The sequence below is a fragment of the Penaeus monodon genome, chromosome 24 (genome assembly GCF_015228065.2).
Source record: "Penaeus monodon isolate SGIC_2016 chromosome 24, NSTDA_Pmon_1, whole genome shotgun sequence".
NCBI lineage: Eukaryota > Metazoa > Arthropoda > Malacostraca > Decapoda > Penaeidae > Penaeus > Penaeus monodon.
Window position 1 is genome coordinate 29,944,492 of NC_051409.1, and position 797 is coordinate 29,945,288.

Consider the following 797-nt stretch of genomic DNA (forward strand, 5'->3'; position numbering starts at 1 on the left):
TTTTTAATTACCTATTAGTGCTGCTTTGAGCAATCTTCTGCAATTGCAAGGATTGTCATGTCTATAAGCATTTGCAGTCAGCGATGCTCCGCTGCATCACAACTTCTACCAGCACCACTATATCCTCAGGGCTTGCTAAACCTTTCTCTTCATCTCGATTCAAAATATCAGATACAGATACTCATCCAGTCATTGCCATAGGCAATTTATATCCTCATGCCTAACCTTACCTATTGTTAAATCTCAACCACATGAGGTTAACTACCTAAAATTTAAATATGATCTAAGTAATTTGAGGTCTTGAGTGACACTTATTCAGAGGCTGTCACACGTTCAGCGACGAGGCCAGGGTCAAGAGCGTGTGTAGGACACTTCAGCATGGCAGATCTCCATGCTAAGGGGTCAACACGGGACAACACAGTTCCTGATTTCACTGTCTCAGAAATTTCAAGAAGGGTCTGGCTGTAATGGCTATTTAAAAGTGATTTCAAGGAGTATAAAGGTGCAATTTCAGTAAGGACATTTGCATGGTAGCAGAATGAATAAAAGGCAAACTTTAAAATTCTACAGTCAACTGAGATAGTACTACTGAAAAAGATATGACTACGAAAATGCAATGGCCAATATACGAACTCAATGTGAAATTGTCATAGTTCACCTCCAACAGATCTGGCATCAAGATGAGTAACAGCTGGCTTTGTGTTTCCTGCACGACGTAACGTATTCTTGCTGAAAGGCTTTCAGATCTAGGAGTTGCGGATGGTAAGCTAAAGTTCACAAAAAGAGAACAAATTATT

The 797-nt window shown here is 39.9% G+C and overlaps 1 protein-coding gene across 1 annotated transcript in view; it reads right to left on the reverse strand.

The window, feature by feature from the left end:
• LOC119588950 (DNA-directed RNA polymerase III subunit RPC3-like) overlaps positions 1-797 on the reverse strand; it is a 13,560-nt gene that overhangs the window by 4,657 nt on the left and 8,106 nt on the right. The window contains 4 exon segments of the mRNA XM_037937559.1: positions 12-37; positions 110-180; positions 332-471; positions 630-746. Of these exon segments, the coding sequence (XP_037793487.1) occupies positions 12-37; positions 110-180; positions 332-471; positions 630-746 (354 nt within the window).